The sequence below is a fragment of the Triturus cristatus genome, chromosome 5_2 (genome assembly GCF_964204655.1).
Source record: "Triturus cristatus chromosome 5_2, aTriCri1.1, whole genome shotgun sequence".
Classification (NCBI taxonomy): domain Eukaryota; kingdom Metazoa; phylum Chordata; class Amphibia; order Caudata; family Salamandridae; genus Triturus; species Triturus cristatus.
The window spans coordinates 468,788,383-468,807,619 of NC_140588.1; the positions used below are offsets into that span (position 1 = coordinate 468,788,383).

Consider the following 19,237-nt stretch of genomic DNA (forward strand, 5'->3'; position numbering starts at 1 on the left):
TCATTGACTGTCAAATCCCTAGGTATAACCCTGGACAAAGACCTTTCCATACTAAAACACATCAGCACCTTTACTAGAGGAGCTAACCATCAGTTGCAAATCCTTAGGAAACTAAAACCTTATCTCTGCATGGCACACTTCACAATGGCAGTACATGCTCTTACTTTCGATTTGGAATATGGCAGCACAACCCTGGTGGGCCTCCCGAATACCTCACTTGCACCATTGAAGGTTACACTGAATGCTGCAGCTAGGCTCATCACCAGTTCCAAAAAACACTATCATATCACCCCAGACATTCAATCATGGAAACGGTTACCCTTAAAGGCCAGGATCCACCTCAAAATTTGAATAATGAATGACGATGAGGGTCAAACCTTTGTGTGCACTGGTAAGTCTTCAAAAACAAGTAATCAGTACACAAACTATTAATAAATTCCCACGCTCAACTTCCTGTGGTCCACCGTCAGGCCACTATCGTACCAAGAAACAAACCAAAATCCAGAAGGAGCGCCTTTATCCAATCGATCAGCAATAAAATATTGTAGTCCAAATGATCTAATTCCGATGTCTGCTTAGTGTTCAGTTCTTTTATTTTCAAGAAATTTATTGTCATCCAAAAATTGTTGAAATAATTTGTAGTCCAACATCCAACAAAACAATTCTAGATTGTACAGCCTATGCGTTTCGTCCCTCATAGGGACATCATCAGGGGGGCTCCTATATTCGACAAACCAATTAACTGGAAAATCCTAAGAATCTTCTCTTATCCTTCCTATATGACAGAATTCCCTTCCTCTCAGAATGTCTATGCAACGTCTTTAACATTTCAAACGTAATCGTTTTCTTTTCCTGATCTTATCATTTATAAACGATATTTTCTGGCCCCCAACCATTAGGTGATCTATATCTTTAATCTTCACATCTGAAAACGTTCCAAGCAGCAAAGTCTTAGTCAGTACAAATTATTTCAACAATTTTTGGATGACAATAAATTTCTTGAAAATAAAAGAACTGAACACTAAGCAGACATCGGAATTTGATTATTTGGACTACAATATTTTATTGCTGATCGATTGGATAAAGGCCCTCCTTCTGGAGTTTGGTTTATTCCACCTCAAAATTGCCTGTATGACCCACAATGCACTACATCACAACACCCCTCCTACCTAGTCAGAAACTGACACTATCGGGTAGGAACAGACCATCCAGAAGCACTCGCTCCTTACTTCTTAAACCTCAAAAATTGAACAAAAGAAACCAATCTCCGAATTTTCTCCATAATTGCCCCAAGTATTTGGAACTCGATCCCTACTGAAATCAGATGCAACCCATCCTAATTTACCTTCAAGAAAGAAGTAAAATTCTTTCACATAAACATAATTGGTCCGAACTCAATGCTCACAACTTGGTAAATTACAACACAGTGAATACATTAATGTAACTAGCCCCATAGTTCCATTCAATAATTTCAATTGGCACATGATGGTTGCAAAAGAGTTATAAATTATGTTAGTAGTGTTCTATATTATTGTAGTAGACTGAGATAATGTCGCCAACAGACATATATTTGTGACAAATGCAGAAACTGTCATATTGCTTTACGATGTCATGGAATGTTACATATACCTCCCATTATCTCATAGGCTGTGTGTACAAAAGTGAAAAATGCATAAACACTATTAAAAAAAAAAAAGTAAAAAACTCTTTCTATCCAATAAGTTCCTTTCATAATGAGGTCTGCCTCATCTCCCGTAGATCATTTCCTCCATGTGTTTTAGACCCTTGATTTGGGACTCATTCTGTGCTCATATTTCCTGTATGCCATTAGTCCATATGTATACAACTGCAGATACTGTATTTTTATGTAATGTAATTTTTCCATTGTTATATCCCCTTTTCTTTGAACTCTGTTAAGCACTCTGTCACCCGAGAGGGTCTTATTCGCGCTATATAAAACTCCAAATAAATAACAGTACTTGAAAGTAAACACTAATGCACACAAAATCTATGTATATGTAAGAGAGGGCCCTGGATAGAGCATGTTCCCAACTCTGTATGTCTGTCTGGAATCAACACTAGAGTAGAAAAGGCCTTGACTGTGGATGAACAAATTAGGTTACAAATTTAGGGTGCTTGAACTCTAGTTTTTGACTGCAGGTTGAGTGGTGCACCCCATTCTATGTGCTGGTATGAAATCAGGTTAACTACTGGTGTATATGGAGAAGAATGTTAATAAAGGTTTCCATAGGGAATGTTAGGAGTCAGACAACCCTGTCAGAGTGGCCCTCATCTGCAGGGGTTTTTATATATAGATACACATCGAAAGTCAGGGCCCTAGAAACCGTAGCAAAACACAGTTGCTGGTATTTTACAATAAAAAGCGATTCGCGACGATTTGCAAATAATTCTTATGCATTCTTATGATAATACGGTAATCTCAGCAGTTCTCATATAGAACAAGGTGACTATTCAAAATACCTCAAACATGTTAGATCACACATACATACTTTCTCTGTTAGATTAGCAAAGCCCCTACCTAATATCTACATACATTTATCAGCCTCATGGTTAACATATTGGCAAAACTGTTATTAGAGTTCACAGTTTATATGCCAAGCCACTTAAGTATCCTCGCATATCTCAGAAAGCCAAAGAGTCTGCAGCTTTGCTGCCAGTACTTTGGCACATCTCTCAAACAATCCTTCCTTGCTTGAACCCCAGCCAGATTCTCAGTACTCGATTGTTTCTTCTCCAATGATTTTCTATTGAGAGGGATCTTCTGTGCAGCACTCACATCACTCCAGGACACTAGCAAAGTTTCTGCTATAGAAACATGCGGAAGACAGGAAAATATTGCCATTTTTATTTCTTTCTAGTCCTGATTTGATTGATGCTGGATGCCCTTGTCAAACTAATCATTGCAAGATTTCCTGCAGCTTTTCAGAGAGCGGAAAATGTCAGTTCTCTGTTAGTGGGAATATTGTCAGCTAACAGCTCTGAAAATAATATGTCAATATCATACACACTTAACATTACCATTCAGAATATTATTTTTCTTGGCCCTAAGCCTGATACACACACTAAAGAGTTAGGGTTAGATATATCATTGGATTGCATTGTCCTTGCATCACGCATGGTGTTGCAAGGGGAACGCAATCCTTAAATCAAGTTTACCAAGCAATGTAACCTTGGGTGACCCTGTGTTGCTTGGTAAATCGAAATTAACGCAAGCCAACGCAAGTCGCTGCCTTGCGTTACTCTGCCCTGGAAAGGCATTCCTTGGGTGGAGGGTGGATGTTCCCACAAATCCGTCCATGGATTCTGGCACATTCCCAGACTTACCAAGACTGGTAAACCTGGGGTTTGGATGTAAATGCTATGCCTTCCCAATAGAGGTGCAAGAGGAGAAACATCTATTTGTCATTTTTATTTCCTATTTCTAAGTGTGCTGCATTCTTGGTAGATCGATATGGCACATTCCTACCCTCTCCATTTGATGCAGCAAGTTGCCTTGCTGCGTTGCACTGTGTCAAAGTTTGATAAATCTGGCCCTTAGTGCTTTTATTCTGTCATAGAATCAGGCCTGGATTGCATGTAACTTGTGTATTATCAGGATGTCCCTGCTACACATGACAGTAGTAGTTACTGTTCGTTAAGCAGTGCCCATGTACACTTCAGGGTAAGTTGTGTAGCAGGAATGGAAAACAGGACAACTTCATATCCTTCCAAACCATGTCGCCGGAGGTCATCAGCAAGTCCAAAATAAGCTTTTTGGTTTGCCTCTAAAATATATTTAACTATGTCATGGATTACTAGACCATCATTATTGATAGCTTGGCACCTAACTATTCTTGACTCATATAGATCAGTAAAAATAACATGTTTATATATTCATAATAGTGTCTATTCAGATAAGGATGGGAAAACACTGCAAACAAAATACAGGAAAGAAAGTTCATTTTAACATGAGTTAGGAAAGAAACTGAGCCACAAAATCTTCAGTCTTACCAATCTTTATTTAACCCAGGAGATTGTAAAGGTATAGTGTACCCTTATATAACCTAGAAGTATATGGATGTGATGAAACGCACCCCAATGTGAGATTATGCTCCTTCGATTTATAAACTCTGATTTACCAAAATGCCAGGAGTTCTGGAGAGGTAAATCATGCTTATTTTACCACTTCATTTTGCAATTAAAAAAGTTTCTACTACTGGCTTCATGGTCCATGAGAGCAGAAGTGGCAAAGCACAAGTCAGGATAGCAGGTAGTACCCCTCATTGACATCCATGACTGGAGGTAACAGTCTATTTTCAGCCTAAGTACCTTTCGAAATGACTGCAACTTCTCAACCAGTGGGGAAGAGATCAGGTCTAATCGGTCATGGAACGAACACATTACATCATTAGAATATAGTTCTAGCTTAGACTGAGCACATCTCACTGGGAGGCCAGTGTCCAAGCGATTGTTACACACTTGGATAGTGAATGTTATATTAAAATTTCATATAAAGCGCGCATACACCGATTGGTTTCTTGGTGCTGACTTAAGGTATTACTGGAGCCCCATGTATTTAGTTGCCTGCAGAATCTAGATATAAGCTTGGGTGAATAGCCAAGTCTTAAGAATCTAGAGAATTCAGTGCAGGTTCCGATGTCCAAAGGAAGAGTGTTCCAGAAGCTGAAGTGAATCATTCCCTAATCAATGCTAATATTGTGCAGGAGATTGGACAACCATAGCTCATGCCCCTCAAAAGTGTCACTGTTGGACACAGGCTCTTGTTGATTCTAATATTCTTCAAAGGACATTGAAAGTGAACTACCAACTATTTTACTGATGAATACTTCTACCCACAGATTCCTCACCAGACTGGATTCTGAGGTGATTTTCAGCACCTGTGCACTAATGGGTGGTGCCATGTAGCTCCACAGTGACTCAGTACTGCTCCAGACGTGTTACAAGCATTAGGGATCAGTTCTCATGAACAGGTCTTGGGTTACTTATACGACCTATGAGGCCCAGAAGTCATACATGCTGTGTTGAAGTATGTTTTAAGCGTTCTTCAGATTCGCAGTAATACTGATTTTATTGTTTTTCTCTTTATTTATGGATTTTAACATGTTTTGTTCCTTTTTAACTTGTTCTTTTGTTTTTATGATTGTGTATTGTATTGCATGTATTGTTGATGCAAACGTTTATGGCTCGGTAGAGCTGAATATAGCATTTTGAACTGACTCAGGAGGCTTACATTTTTTCTAATGTTGCTGAGTGGACAGCAGAACTCCCTGCCGCTCCTCACAAAATTGAAATAAAATTATTTGGTGGTGCCACTGCATCTTCTAGGGACATCACCCAAAACAAAAAATATGTAAATAACCCTCACAGGGCATTAGGGGGCGCTCCTTGAAGAAGCAGTGATTAATAAATATGGCTGCTCATTTCGTCATTTTTTTGCAGTTTTTGAAAAATCTTTTTGGTTGTCCCACCCAGGACTCCCACTGATTTTTTCCATAAGGGGCAGTGAGGGGAACCCAAGGGCAGGCACGGTTCTGCTGGCTTCCCTCCAGTGGCCTCATTTCCAGAGGCTACTCAGGAGCTGGCATTTAAGGGGTGCCCACCTGGGGCCTCCGATATCACTATTTTTCTTGGGGGCCGCAGAAGGAGCCCCAGGGCCCATGCGGCCCCACCAGACCCCGCTCCTGCAGCAGATAATCATTAAAAAAAAAAAAAATTAAGCAGGGTGGCCCATGCCCATCCAGGGCATCGCCCAGCAGGTCCTTCACTGGGGGCTGCGAGGGAAGGCCCACGGCTCTGCCCCCATTCCCCTGCTTGCACCAATCCTAGATGCAGCAGGAGCGGTCATTGCTCCCACCCCACAGGAGCACTTTTCTTTTTTTTCTTTCTGGGCAAGAGTAATTCTCTGTATTTCCCTACCTGACAGTGCAGGCAGGGAAACGTTTTGTGTTCCCAGGTGGGGGCACAGTAGACTTTTTTCTCCCTGGGCAGGGATATAGATGGTGGCACCATAATTGGAGACCCCAGGACACCATCCCTGAGCTCTCCATTTCTTAGCTTGTGGCCCCGGGGATGGGGTCCCATGGGCTTTTTCATGCTCGGGTGACGGGGGACCATGGCTCCCCTCCACTTTATCTGTCACCCGAGGGATTTCGTATCTGGGACCTCTTACAGTCTTAAAAAATAAATGTGCCACCCCACAGCCGTGGCTCACCATGGGGGTGGGGGGTGTTTTGTTAATCCCCCATTGTTAAAAATGTGCTGCAAATTCGCAAATTCTCAGCAAATTTGCGATAAATGTAAAAAATGTGGGCACTTGGCGGGGTCCCAGGCCTAGGGGGTCAGGGTATCCATACCCGCCCCCTTCTCTTTTTTTTTTACCTATTTCTTAGGACTCGGCACTGAATTCTGAGTCCTAAGATATCTGTCACCACATCGTTGTTAATGTGGTGCCAGACAATCAAATCTCACCATAAGATCTGTCGGCTCCATGGGCCATCCACAACGTGAACTAGATTACATCTTTGAGCCTTAATTGTTCAAAAACTACTGAACGGATTTACACCTAATTACTAAAATCACTCTTCCGGGACCATCATCTAGCGATCTGCCAAATTTAGTGGCAATCCGTTCAGGCATTTGGGCAATAGCTGTGTTTAAGTTTATATGGAAAAATGGACGTGAAAAATACGTTTTGGGAACCACTTTTTTCTCGGCCCCCGCTTAACAGATCACCTTGAAACATTGCAGAAAGGAGCCAAGGTGGACATTTTTTTGATACGTTTCGTGAAGATTCGTCAAACGGCGTCAAAGATATTAGCACACCAAAAAATGCATTTCCTATGGGAACACAATCCCAACTATAACTACCCAGTGGTGATCGCCACTGGGATATATGTATATATCACTTTTTCTAAAAATAAAAGCCGCCTAGGGTGAGCCGGGGGGTGGGGGGGGGGGGGGGTCAGTGTAGGTTTGCAATAGGCAAGATGAGTGCTGGCAGGGGAGCCGGGGGGCCTTGGAGGCCCCACCATTGGCATTGCTGTTGGTGCCTGGGGTGAGACTGGGGCTCCTACTTTAAAAAACAAAAAAATGAAATAAAAAAACAATGATACAGGCAGCGCAGAATGTGGGTGCCCAGGGTGAGACTGGGGCACTCAAGTACCTATTTAAAAGAAAAATAAAGTTGCCTCACCACTTCATTATAGAAGCTGCCAGGCAACTAAGAAATGATTCACTGCTCCTTCTTGGGAGAGCCGCATAATGCCCTGCCTGCTTTTTTTATCATAAATTTATGGTTGCAGAGATGTCCTAAGGAGGGGTGGAGACACTACCTACAATTTTGAAAAGTGTAGCGGTGGCTGCAAGGAGCACAGCAAACCACAAGTTCTTTCTTTTTTTTTTTAAATGTACTTCTCCTGGCTGGATCGTTAAATGTATGACCCCAGGAGATCTTACCTTTATTTTTAAAGCATTCTGAGCTGGAGCTGTATGCTCTTCAGCTAGGCTGCAGGGATCTCTTATGGTTGGTTCTATTGCTGCATTTTGTTGCCCTAAAGAATTGTTTGAAATAAAAAGCTTTATTTCAAGTTTTTGGTGACAATTTTTATGCATGACCATGCATGTATTTATAAAGATTAGTTTGGAATAGGAGTATTGAAAAATTATTGTGGTGACTTTTTGACAAAGCCATTAGGTTTATGAGCTGACTCCTTGCTAAAGCCAATAAACCAGCTTTTTTATATTTTGGTGTTCTGTCACTTTGACAAAGCAAGTAGGTCTGCTTTACTTAAAATTACATCTCTTTATATTGGTCAATTATGTTTAAAAAATAAATCTCAGAAATTCACTGAAAAAAACAAAGGTTAAAGTGACGTTATATTTAGGTGAAATGTACTGCTTTAATCTCTAAGAAAACCCTGAAATTAACCATTTCTAGTTATCTGAAGTAACTATAACTTATGCACTTGCCATGCACCGCTTATGACCTCACTTATTACATTCACCCATGACATCAAATCATTGACAATATCACTGATGATATCTGAAATTACATTTATGACAACACTGAGCATGGAGGGCGGCACGAGTGGTTAAGTTCAGTTAACTACAACTAGTGATTTCAGTGTTTTTTTAAGAGTTTAAAATGTTATGTTTCACCTAACTATAACGTAACGTTAACCTTTGTTTTTTTCAGTGAAATCTCTACATATATATAAATATATATCCATATACAAATACATCATTATGATGTATATATACATCAATATGGAAAGGGCTACCCTATGCCAGAGGGCTTTTAAAAAAAATCTAACATTTCATTTTCCCTACAGTGGGGACATCATTCATCCTCCTTCAGTGCCATGGGTCTGGGAAGAAGGAGTTTGCCGGTGCCTGATCCTTTTTTTGGGGCACTGGCAAACTCCTTAATGGGGCGTTCCGGTCATTAATAATTGTGCGTCATCACTGGTGACGTCACACAGGGTCTTAAGGGATTTGCTAACTCATCCCAGGTCCATTCAAAGATTGATCTGGTGGAGTGGGCTGTGAGCACGGCTAAAGGCAGGGCGAAGAGCAGGTATTACTGTATCCATCACAAAGAAACAAGCCAAGAGGTGGGAATTGGAAGAGAATGGGGTAGGATTTTTCCTAGTCCCTCCGCTTTCACGTCCTACTGCCTGATTCAGTTTCAAACAATGCCTTCCTTTTCCAGTGCTTCTCTGCTGAAGACTAACATTAGGAGAGGACAGAGCTCCCTGTCTGTGCCCCAGCAAAGAACCAGATATTGTTTATATTGTCTTTAGCCTAAGAGAAAAAAATCCAAACATTGTCGCACTCCTTTCTGGGGCTCAGATGCACAATTCCGTGCCATAGCAAGGCACCAGATGTTGTTTGGATGTTCTGAAATAAAACATACATTGTCTGTCTCCTTGCTGGGGTGCAGACAGACATTTCTGTGCCCCAGTGAAGATACTGGACACTTTGTATTTCTCATTATCCTAAGAAGCAAGGAGCTAGACACTATTTGTTTTTTTCTTAACCTTATTGAAAATCCAAACAAAGTCCAGCTCCTTGCTGGAGTGCAGATACACCTCTGGGCTCCAGTACGGCGCCTGCATGTTATTGGAGTTTTTCCTAGCCTAAGAACAATTCCAGTTCTGGCTCTTTGCTGGGGTGCAAACAGGAGCCTGGATGCGGATCGGATTTTTCTTAGTTTGAGCAAAAATGTGCAAAATTCTTGGAGCTTTGCTAGGCGACAGATACAGTTCTGCCTGGGCGGAGACACACATCGCTGCCTGTACCTCAGCGTGGATGCTCGGTTCCTTGCTGGGTCGCAGAAACACATATCAGGGCCTGTAGTCATCCAGCAGCTACAGTAACCTACCAACCCCAGACATTTGTAACACAAGAAAGATGGAGGAGTCTTTGGTGGTGTGGTGCGTGAGGATTCCACTGCTTTTTCTTATCCAGAATTCCCTGTACAGATCAAACACTGGTTAATAAAACATTTTCTCACATTTCTGTGATGTAAAGTTCCGATGTGGGAAATAGCAGAACTCCTACGATCCAGTGTTCTCACACTACCACCATTAATTAAATACCTAATATATGTAGGTGGGCCTATAAGAACAAACAGTAACCGGTCCTACTAAGTGCATTCGATTTGCCCAGATGTAGGTCCTGTGGTGACTGTGGCACTGGAAACAAATAGCACACAACTGAAGAGGCCCAATTAAGTTGAAACCAGTCTTGGGTTGCTTGTTTTCAAGATCAGAGAGTATTGGTCATGGCAGTACGAGCCAGGCTGTTACAACTGGAACAGGACCAAGGCTGATATACATATGGCTGGATTCAATCTGCGGTGGAATGGTGGGCAAGCAAATATGGATTGGGTTGTGGCCTGAGAAATTACAGCTGGCTAAAATGAATTCCAGCATTCCATCAATCAATGTTTTGTATGCTTCATTGTAATGCCTTCCGTGCTATGGGTATTCCCCAATGTTAGTCCCTTGCTCCCTGCACCACTGGAACTAAGCTGCACCTGGCTGAAGAGGCCCAAAAAGGTCAAAGCCAGTCTAGAGTTGCGTGTGTTCTGGTTCTGACAGGATTTGGCTTGCCCGTTCGGGCTGACCTGTTCCTATTAAAGCAGGACCATTGCTGATTTGCATATGGATGGGTCTAATCTGAAGTGGCATGATTGACAAAAGAAATGATGGACTGGAACGCAGCAGCCGAGTAATTACCAGTGGGTGGGATTAATTCAAGCATTCCATCCATCGCTTTTTTTTATTCTTCGTCGAAATCACTTCATGCTCGACTTCTTAGACACCATCTTGTGAATGGAAAAGATTTGTGCACCAACGATATGCAAATCAGTCTTAGTCCTGCTACAATAGGAAAACTCCAAAGTACCATACTTCAAGGAATTCCATGACGCTCTACAAAGCGCTGATGCTTAATAGGGCTTGGTCGGTGCTAAACAAATTCACGCATATATTATAAACCAATAGATACCCAACTACACCCAAGAGGTCCACTTGGTAGCACATCTAAAACGTCATATCTTGAGAACAGTGTACTTAATCCGTAAGTTAATTAAATGAAGAATGATGTGTAAATGAAGAGACAAGGCATGCTTTTGGAAACTTGTATTCACTGTTGGGGTCAAACATACACGTAAAGCAGAACGAGAGGTGCCTAGGAGGTGTTTGGTTCACTTACAGGATTCAGTTCCGGTTCAATTAAATTATCAGGTGTACTTTTGGTCAGATCAGAATGACCATTAGGCTGTGCATCTTCAGGGCTTAAATCTACCACGTGAAAAACAGGAGCATCACTGCACGCTTCAGTCGGGGAGCCATTTGCTTGTGACGTTGCCATATTGGACTCGCCCGGTTGTGGTGAATGCTCATCAGTATCCATGGGGGCAGCTGGAGGGATTACTTCCGTTTTTAAATTTGGAGACTGAACCACGTGCTCTTGGTTTTTTAAAGGGTCTGCCTCTTCAAAGTTTTCTTCCTTTGTAAAAAGCTGTGACTCTTCAAAGTTGTTTTTTAAAATGTGCAGCTGTTCAAAGTTTACTGTAGACGTTTCCACTTCACAGACCTCTTCAATTTTCAGAGCCCGTTTGCAGATGGCTCTCATTGTCACAGGTAGGGACATGCAGCTGAAAAGAAAGAACAACATGCTGAAACCATGCTAACAACGATAATCTCATTTGCTAAATTGCACCACGGGTCGTAACATTTAACAGCACTAGAATCACATGGTAAAATGGTAGCTTGGTTTGAAGGTGACATTTGAGGTAGATTACAAGATCATTAACAGCCTCAGCACCCAAACTTCTAGAATGCTCGGAGCCATACATAACAAGCATTAGGAAATGCAATATGCCTGCTTATTATTTTCCTCTTCATTGTCTGGCAAAACTTTTTCTTTATTCGTGAGTCATGATAGCACTGTTTCGCTAATCAGGACCTACACCCCTTTACCCTACTCTACTAGGAGTGTAATCTGCATCCCACATTTTCTCCTGGACAGAGGCTAGACAGAGACCACATTTACCCTTCTTCAATGAATAATAAGGGCTCTGCGGTACGTCTGACCTCAGGGTCAAACGTAGTACCAGTTTGTAATGTTTTAATGATTATAATTGCAGTTCAAGAGTGCATGGTTACCATAAACCCACCCTCAAATAAAGCACATATTAGTGGAAGAAGGGAGCCTGGTGAATATTTTGATGACTATCCAGATGTCGAAGGAGTGTGACTGATGAATGGAAGCGCACCGCCCTCATGATGGCCTTTGGTGTTTTCGCTGGGATACCTATGCTGCTCCCGCATGGTCTGGCGACCATCTCACAACTGTTCTGCCTCTAAGACCCTGAACTCTGCATTATGTTTCCAAAAGATTCAACGCCGTCAGGACGATCTTGTTCCGGTCCTAGGCTTTCGGGTGTTAGTCTAATGGGTTTTGTTACTGTAATATGAAACTTGAAGTCAAAACCCCAAATGCAATAAGTATTATAGCGAAACAGTGCCCCTGATGGCAACAGCCCTACCCCTACAGCTGTAAGGACCTCACCCACTTTCTTGGGTCCACCAAAATAAAACTCCCCTCCGATAGCTCGCCTTATCACAACCCCTACAGTCAGTTTCCCCCACTGCACCACTCTGTTTGCTGAACTGCGTTTAGTCAACATTTTGGAAGGCAAACTTGTGCTCCCTCCTGACACTTGCCTTCCATCAGACTGCCACTAAGCCACTGCTGCTCTTTACCGTCTCTATCCAGCCCCGCAGGCAGAGCACCTCAACTAGCACCGCCACCCTTTCAATACCAGGAAGAGAGCGGGACACTCCCAGGACCTCCAGTAGGGGCTGCATTCACAGCTGGTCATAGGAGGCCAGCCTTGTTACTTGCCTGGCCTCTGTGCAACACATCAAATCACTGAGGAATGAGTTATCAGCACCCCTAATATCAATCACTGGTTGGAGGCGAGCACAGTTGGCCTGAGGTGACCACCACAAAACCAGATTCCAAAGCATGGGCATTGAAAGGACCAAGCCTCATTGAAAAAGCATGATGAGCGACCACTTGTGGCAGGTCTATTTCATGCCTTTACCACGCATGCTTACACCATGAGTATGCATTTACCACGCATGATAAAGGCATAAGCGCGGTAATAGCTTTGTGGTGACAGTCACGCTTGGTAATGGCTGTGGCTTAAGTGCTTAAAATTAGTTTTTAGGGATTAGTGTGACTAAGTCTGATAAGATCTGAGACCAAGGACAAACACAAGGGTGTCCGTGGTAGGAAATCTCATGGCTCACAGAGAAGGTAGGTGGCAGGTAAAATAAAAATGAAAGTGCCACGTAGAATAAAAATTATGGCGGAAAACTACTAAAATGGCAGAGGACGGAGTATGTAATCCTGGTTTGGCGCCCCAGGCACGTTTCAAAAAAGTGAAATAATTTAATTAAGATATGATCATTAATGTTAATATATTATAATGGTTTAGCAGCGGATGAGGGACACGGCCCAGGAGAACAAAGCGGCAATTTAGTACCTGCAATGAGGAGAGGGTGGCTTGGCGAACTTGAAGAAAAAACAGAAGCGTGGTATTAGAAACGAGGCTGCGCATGCGTAGAGACTAAAACTGGTGAAGAAAGACAAACGGAAATAAACAATCTCGGAGGTGTGGCCATGGCCCATAGAGGAAGACACCAGGAACTGCGGGGTATGTCACTGTGAAGAGTAAGTGGTAGGTGAATCGGAAAGAGAGGGAATACGGGTGCGTGAGTGCATGTTTACAGCATAAACAGTAATGTAGAGAGGGAGCTGAAGAGCTGCCCTGAGCTAAAGTTTAAGCACTATAGGCAGTTTAGCACATACCACAAATACATTATAAAAGTGTGCATGAAGTGGTATGCGTGGTTAGTGTAAGCGTTGTAATGGAACTTACAAAGTGTCAGGATGCATGTGTGATGAAATGGTATGCTTGGTAATGGGTCATGCGTGGTAGTGGACGCGTTGTAAAGGCATGCGTGATGAATCCGTGTGTTGTTATATCATACATTCCCCTATTACATGTCACGCATCTCATGACAGAGGTGAGGATTTCCTCACTGATATGGGCTAATGTAGTTTTCAGTGGCTCCTGAGGGCTTCAAACCTGGCTAGTGATTGTGTAGAAGGTAGTTTTGTTATACACAGTATTTTAAAACCAATTCCTTTTGTTATGTTAGCCGGATTTGTATAGCGCACAGCTGCCCCAGCAAAGGGGCGTCCCGGCGCTTAAAGCAAGAAATCGGCGTACAGGCAACCCAATAGGCAGGCAAAGACAAGGCTAAGCACTCACAGAAAACAGGAAGGTCTTAATGGCCTTCCTGAAAATCAGAAGGTCATCTAAGGCCCGGATATGAACAGGAAGTGAATTCCAAAGCTTGGCGGCAAGCACACCAAAAGAGCGGCCGCCTGCCCTAACCTTATTAAAGCGTGGGACTGAGACCAAGTGGAGCCCCGAAGATCTTAAAGTACGCGAAGGTACATATGGCACAATGAGATGTTCCAAAATCTGAGGAGAAGAGAATTTCAAAATTTTGAACGAAAGGCAAAGAGATTTAAACTTGATCCTTTGGGATACAGGAAGCCAATGAAGTCCATAGATGTTTTTTTTGGCCTAGCAAAAGCTCGGCAGGCCGACCAGAGCCCTGGCGGCCGCATTTTGGACACGCTGGAGTCTACAGATTTCAGCCTGATTAACACCAAGTAGGAGAGAATTTGCGTAATCCAACCGAGACAGAATAGTAGCCTGTACAATAAGCTGTCTGGTAGGGGCATCGAAAAATTTGAAAGTAGGTCTAAGCCTACGAAGAGTACCAAAGCAGATGGCATAGATTTTCTTGGTGTGGGGAACAAAGCTGAGTTTGGAATCCAGCCAAATGCCTAGGTTCTTTACCTCGGTGACCGGAAGAGGGGTAGGGCCAAGCTCAGAAGGCCACCAGCAATCGCCCCAAAGATGGCTCTGCTTACCAATAATAAGCACCTCCGTTTTTTTAGCGTTCAGTTGTAAACAATTTTCTGTCAACCAACAGGCCACTGATCTGATTCCCTCACGAAACTTTGTGGCCTCTATATCAGAAGCCCCACTTATGGCAACCGCTAGCTGAGTGTCGTCAGCATAAGACACCATGGTCAGGTTACAACGCTTGACGACCGCAGCCAGCGGCTGGACATAGATATTAAAAAGTGTGGGGCTCAGGGCCGACCCCTGCGGAACACCCTGAGTGATGGAATGGGGTTTCGACTGATAAGGCGGGGTAGCAACTCTGAAGGTACGACCTTTTGAAGATTTTTCACAAGAATACATGTGATAACCTGAAGGAAATCAACGCAAACCATGAATAAAGTACAATAATAGCACCTACAAAGACGGTCCCAGATCCAGGGTGCCAAGCCATGTCAGTTACTCTGCCAACAGGTTCACACAGTACAAGAGACGGTCATGGGTCAGCCTCAGAGAGGCTCTGTCCCTGTGCAGACAGAGAGTGGCGGGAGGGTGTTGATCTCTGATAGGTCACATCTTTACACCCAGGAAGCAATCCATTGCCAAAAATCACTCCACTTGACTGCCTATTCTTCTTTGAATTCCATCTGCTAGATGGCTAAAGTAGGATCACCCTCAATACACCATGGCTTCTTGACCCCTGCTGGTGACTTGGAGCTCAAGAGGGAACGTGGCCATCTCGATCTTGCTTATAGCCCACCAATGTGCATCTGATAGGTAGCTTCTTTTTCAAGAAAATTGTTGGGATAAAGGCAGTTTAGATATCATTGAGCAGTATTAGGACCGAATCTTTGGATCTGCTGTTGATGAGTTAAGCAAGAGTGTTGTTCATAGATTGCCTGACAACTCTCATGTTGGAACCTTATAGGGCTTTTAATTTAATCATGTCTGGAAGGCAGTAGCGGCTGTTGCTGATCGGGAGTGGTAAGGCAGAAAGGAAATGAAAAGAGAAAAAAAAAAACATCTAGGCCTCTTCTTCCTGTCTCCGCTGGCAGCAGGAAGCACCAGGGCTCCCAGGCTCTCCATAGCAGTGTTGTGATTGGTCTGAGCGCTGGACCACGGCGTTCAGACGGAGACTGGAAGGCATTGCATGTTCTTCACCAAACTTTCTAAAGCAAGCCTGGTGGGGAAGATGCAAAGTGAGCAGGACTGTTTGGCCGGCCTGAATGGGCCGGCCATGCAGTCATGTGCACTTACGGAGTGTAAACCACTCCTTCCCTGCTCTGGCCACCCCCGCCCGAGAGCCTCCGACTTCAATAGGAAAAATAAAATGAGAATATTGATATGCATTATCAGTTCATTTTTCCTTTTGAGCAGTGGGACGATGCTGGTCGCCCTGCTGTAAAGTCTGGAAAGAGAGATGTATTGAATTGTTTCATGCAGGCCGCAGCGCAGGGTTTTTATGATACGTTTTCAGCTTTTGTCTTCAGTGCTAAAATTCAGGATACCTATATTTGGAACAGAACTATTGCATGGTAATGCTATTTTACATCCATACTTCAAAATGTTCAAGTGAAACTGGATATCTTTTTGTACTCTGCTATGATACGGAGTGTGAGTCATTCTCTAAAAATGCAGCAGAACGCCTCCCAGCTGTCCTTGGACACACAGTGCAACCAGCTGTCCCTACAATAAACACAGTGAAGGATATTGGCAGCACTGGGGGATAAACATTTACACACATGTAGAAACTGCCGAGTCACAGCCCAATTACCTTTTCCCAAGCAATAACTGAGCACCATTTGCTAAGCTCGGCTTTATGGCTGGCTTATGAACACGAATTACGAAATGCCACAGAACTCACACACACTTACCATTGTAGAACTCGAACAATAAATTCATTGGTGCACAGTGCAGTTGGGCTTCCAGAGTCCAGGTGGAGGCTACAGTGAATTTGTCGAGAGTTTTGGACATCAACAGCAACTGTGCACACACAAACAAAACACTTTTTAATTTGCAAACAACTTAACTTTTTTTTGTGCGTCTTACAGGTAGGTCACATGTATTGCATAAATTCATCTTTTTGGATTGCCTGGCAGGCTGGTTTGGGCACAGTGGCCCAACACCACTAAACCACCATGCTAGTTATAATAGAGCCTTTTAATGTTGTCATTATGTTGTCCATTACAGTTTCTGCCTTAACAAAACTTCTAAGTATGTACTTAAATGAATAAAATTGATCGGAAAAGAGGCTGACAAAAATTGATGCTTCCCACCAGCCCCGTTCGCTTTTCATCACGGTCCCGAGTAGCTAATATTTAATGAAAAAATATATATGTGAAGGCCTTCGTTTAAAAATGGCTTGTTGTTTTAATAATGGACCATTCATGTATTGGTTTATGTTTGACTAAAATGCAAACCAAGCCAGGTGTAGCATTGAGAAACCCATGTCAATGAAATTAAATTGTCAATGCACATAAACGTTTTATTACAAAACAACAGAGTGCAAAGCAGAAACATTACATTTCACTGCTCTAAAGCGATTACTCAAAATTCATACCCAAGTGCGTTAGTACAACGATGCTTTGCACACCTCAAAACAAAGCATTTTATCCAATTTTGCATGTTCTGTGTTCAAAAACTGTCAGCTCTCTTGCTATTAAATGTGTCCGGATAAACGTTTAATTATTCTTAAATCATGGTCTCACAGCCAGACGGTTCTTTTGGTGCACTGCCGTATTTGAATGAGCACAATTTTATGAGAAATGTAAAATGATACTTACTTGTACTTTTGTAACATGCAGTAGTACATCCGAAGCCATAAGAAGAGTTTTCTGAATGTCCCGACTCTTCCTGTAGCAAATATGCACATGTCCCCATAAGATATGCACAGGTAAGCGCTAATACATCTTCTCAAGCCCAAACATGATGGCACACATCCTTGCAATGGTATACTCCCTATTGAGTTGTAATAAAGCATGCCAAAACCATTAACTTTATGAGTCTTTATAGCCCTTAAACCCCACAGATGGGGAGGAGACCCATCACTTCTTAACTGGGAGAATACTGACAACAATGAAAAGCCTTTTCTACACCTTTGAACATGATGGTTGCACTAGGGTGTCTAGGTAAGTATGCCCATGGTTCTTAGGAGTCAGCAAAACCAATAATATATAGAATTATGTAGCAAACCATTAGTGGTGATGTTATAGGAAATATAAAAGATGAACACACTGCAGAAAATATAAAACACGGAAATATAGCGTTACAACAAGCCCAAGCAGAAACTGTACAGCTGTTCATGGTTAAAATCCAGTTTAGGCCCAAATGCCCCACTGACATGTGTAAGGTGAAAAGGTCACTTAAGTTTACAATGGGATAGGAAACTTAAAAAGATGTTCAGTCAAAGGCCAATTCATGTTTAAAAGGCCCACTAGCATTTACAATTCTAACACAAGTCCAACGGCACGGACCCCAGACTTCAAACAGATCGTGGCCTAAAACAACACAAAAGGGAACAGGGTAGATTGCAGGGCATTCTGGGTAGGAAAACGTTGGGGGACCCATGCAAGCCACACCTCGCTGGACTCCTCTGGGTGTCTAGTTTTCAGAAATGTGTGGGTTTGGTAGGTTTCCCAAGAAGGCCGCTGAGCCTGGGCCCAAAACCCCAGGTGCCCCCACCCCCTCGAAAAACCAGGTAGTTTGTTATAGGTAATTTTGAAGTCTCCACAGTACGATTTGGACCATTTCCTGTTGCAGCCACTATGCCTACCCACACATGTGAGGTACCATTTTTATCGGGAGACCTGGGAGAACGCTGGGTGTTTGGAAATTTGTGTCAGCCCGGTGATCCTACAACTTTCCCACACAGAAATGTGAGAACAAATGTATTTTTTCAACAAAATTTGTGGGTTTGAAGGGGATTCTGGGTAGGGAAATGTTGGGGGATCCACGCAAGCCATACCTTGCTGTACTCCCCCGCGGGTGTCTAGTTTTCAGAAATGTGTGGGTTTGGTAGGTTTCCCTAGATTCCCGCCGAGCCCGGGGCCATAAACCCAGGTGACCCCCCTTGCAAAACCAGGTTGTTTTATGACAGGTAATTTTGATGTCTCCTCAATACGTTTTGGGCACTTGCCTGTCGCGGGAACTTGACCCACCCACACAAGTGAGGTACCATTTTTCTTGGAAGACTTTGGGGGTTTTGTGGATCCACACAGATTCCAGAACTTTCCACCACAAAAATGTGAGGAAAGTGTGTTGTTTTTTTTTTATTACAAATTTTGAGGTTTGCAAGGGACTCTGGGTAACAGAACCTGGTGAGAGCCAGTCAAGTCACCCCGTTCTGGATTCCCCTAGGTGTCTAATTTTCAAAAATGTACAGGTTTGCTAGGTTTCCCTAGGTGCCGGCAGAGCTAGGGTTTATAATCTACAGCTAGGCACTTTGCAAAAGAAGGGTCAGTTTTTACTGTGAAAATGTGTTGTGTCCACGTTGCGTTTTGGGCCCTTCGCTGTCGCAGGAACTAGGTTTACCCACACAAGTGAGGTACCATTTTTATCGGGAGACTTAGGGTAACAGAATTGTAGAGCAACTGTTATTACCTATTGACTTTGATGCATCTCTGCCTTCCAAATGAAAAACAATGTGTAAAAAATAAGTCATTTTGAAAAATGACCTATAATTCTCATGCTAATATGGGTACTCACAATTTCAGA

At 42.8% G+C, this 19,237-nt stretch overlaps 1 protein-coding gene across 3 annotated transcripts in view; it reads right to left on the reverse strand.

The window, feature by feature from the left end:
• Positions 1–10,685: 10,685 nt before the first annotated feature.
• The window catches only part of MED1 (mediator complex subunit 1), a 555,355-nt gene continuing 546,803 nt past the window's right edge, over positions 10,686–19,237 (reverse strand). For all 3 annotated transcript variants that reach the window (XM_085606628.1, XM_085606627.1, XM_085606629.1), the window contains 2 exons: positions 16,399–16,507; positions 10,686–11,185 (listed from right to left, as the gene is read on the reverse strand). In XM_085606628.1, coding sequence (XP_085462754.1) covers positions 10,717–11,185; positions 16,399–16,507 — 578 coding nt within the window. In that variant the 3' untranslated portion in view covers positions 10,686–10,716. The remainder of the gene's footprint in view (positions 11,186–16,398; positions 16,508–19,237) is intronic.